This window comes from Protobothrops mucrosquamatus, unplaced genomic scaffold (genome assembly GCF_001527695.2).
Source record: "Protobothrops mucrosquamatus isolate PMUCROS unplaced genomic scaffold, P.Mucros_1.0 scaffold6957, whole genome shotgun sequence".
NCBI lineage: Eukaryota > Metazoa > Chordata > Lepidosauria > Squamata > Viperidae > Protobothrops > Protobothrops mucrosquamatus.
In genome coordinates, this window is record NW_015392769.1 from 5,395 (window position 1) to 6,766 (window position 1,372).

The 1,372-nt window shown below is 46.8% G+C and overlaps 1 protein-coding gene across 1 annotated transcript in view; it reads right to left on the reverse strand.

The window, feature by feature from the left end:
• Positions 1–1,371, reverse strand: part of LOC107300408 (cathepsin L1-like) — a 6,736-nt gene extending 5,365 nt beyond the window's left edge. Inside the window, exons 1-2 of the mRNA XM_015829741.2 lie at positions 1,249–1,371; positions 346–468 (exon numbers count right to left, since the gene is read on the reverse strand). Coding sequence (XP_015685227.2) covers positions 346–468; positions 1,249–1,371 — 246 coding nt within the window. The remainder of the gene's footprint in view (positions 1–345; positions 469–1,248) is intronic.
• Between the last annotated feature and the right edge of the window lies 1 nt (position 1,372).

The window sequence follows — 1,372 nt, forward strand, 5'->3', positions numbered from 1 at the left end:
GGTGACCTTGGGCCAATCACCAGGAGACGGTGAGTTCTAGTCCTGCCTTAGGCATGAAAACCGGCTGGGTGACTTTGGGCCAGCCCGTCTCCTTCAGCCCCACCCACCCCACAGGGTTGTTGTTGGGAAAATGGGAGGAGAAATTTATCTTGGGGATGTTCACCACCTTGAATGATTTGCAGAAAAAGAGATGAAGGGAGGATATAATCAATTAATTGAATTCATGAATTGCCCAGAGTCATTGACTGAGATGGCGGGAGTGAAGGAATGAAACAACTATAGAAACTAAGCAAACCGACATCTATGTCCATTGAATAAATCAAACTAGCCTTGATCCACACGTACCAGGTCACCAAAGTGATTCATCCCGAGTTTGTAGGTGTATTTTCCCTGCTCAGCCTGGCTGTTGTGGTCGTGGATCATCCTCAGATTCTCCTCCCACACGGCTCTCCGAAAGGATTCTTCCCCCTGATGGGCAGCCAGGATTAAGAAGATCTATTTTAGTCCCGTTGTCTAAGCACCTAGTGGCACCTAGTGGCAGGCCTAGAACGAGGGTTCTTCCCTTCCACAAATTTGGAGATGACACTAAGCTGACAGGAACAGCCAACAGCCCAGAAGACAAGCTCAGGATCCAAAAAGATCTTGACAAACTTGAACAATGGTTTTAACATGGAGAAAAGCAAAGTTTTACATTTAGGCAGAAATAAAACACAGGTCCAAGCACAGATTAGGTCAGACCTGGCTGAAAAACAGTCACTGTGAGAGGGACCTTAGAGTCCTAGTGGACGATCACTTAAACACGAGCCAGCCATGTGCGGCAGCAGCCCAAAAAGCTAACACAATCCTGGGTTGTATAAACAGAGGCCTAGAATCAAGATCACGCAAAGTGTTAATACTGGTTTATAAAACTTTAGGGAGACCACCCCCGAAATACTGCAACCAATTTTGGTCATCATGCTACAAAAAAGATGTTGAGACTTTGGAAAAAGTTCAGAGAAGAGCAACTAAGGTGTTCAAAGGCCTGGAGACTAAAACATACGAAGAACGTTTGAAGGATCTGGGTTTGGCTAGTCTAGAGAAAAGAAGGATTTGGGGAGACCTGACAGCCTGTTCCAGTCTTTGAGGGGTTTCCACAAAGAAGAGGAGAGAGTCAACTTATTTTCCAGAGCACCAGAAGGCAGGACAAGAAGCGACAGATGGAAACTAATTAAGGAGAGATTGATTTGAGTTCTAGTGGAGCAAACTCACCAGGCCATATTCCTTACTGTGAGTGGCCTTCCAGTCTCTCCATGTCCCCTCCAGGGTCGGATCCAGCGCTGTGGACAAGGTCCTCAGGGAGACCAACCAGGCCAGCACCCAGGTGGACAACATT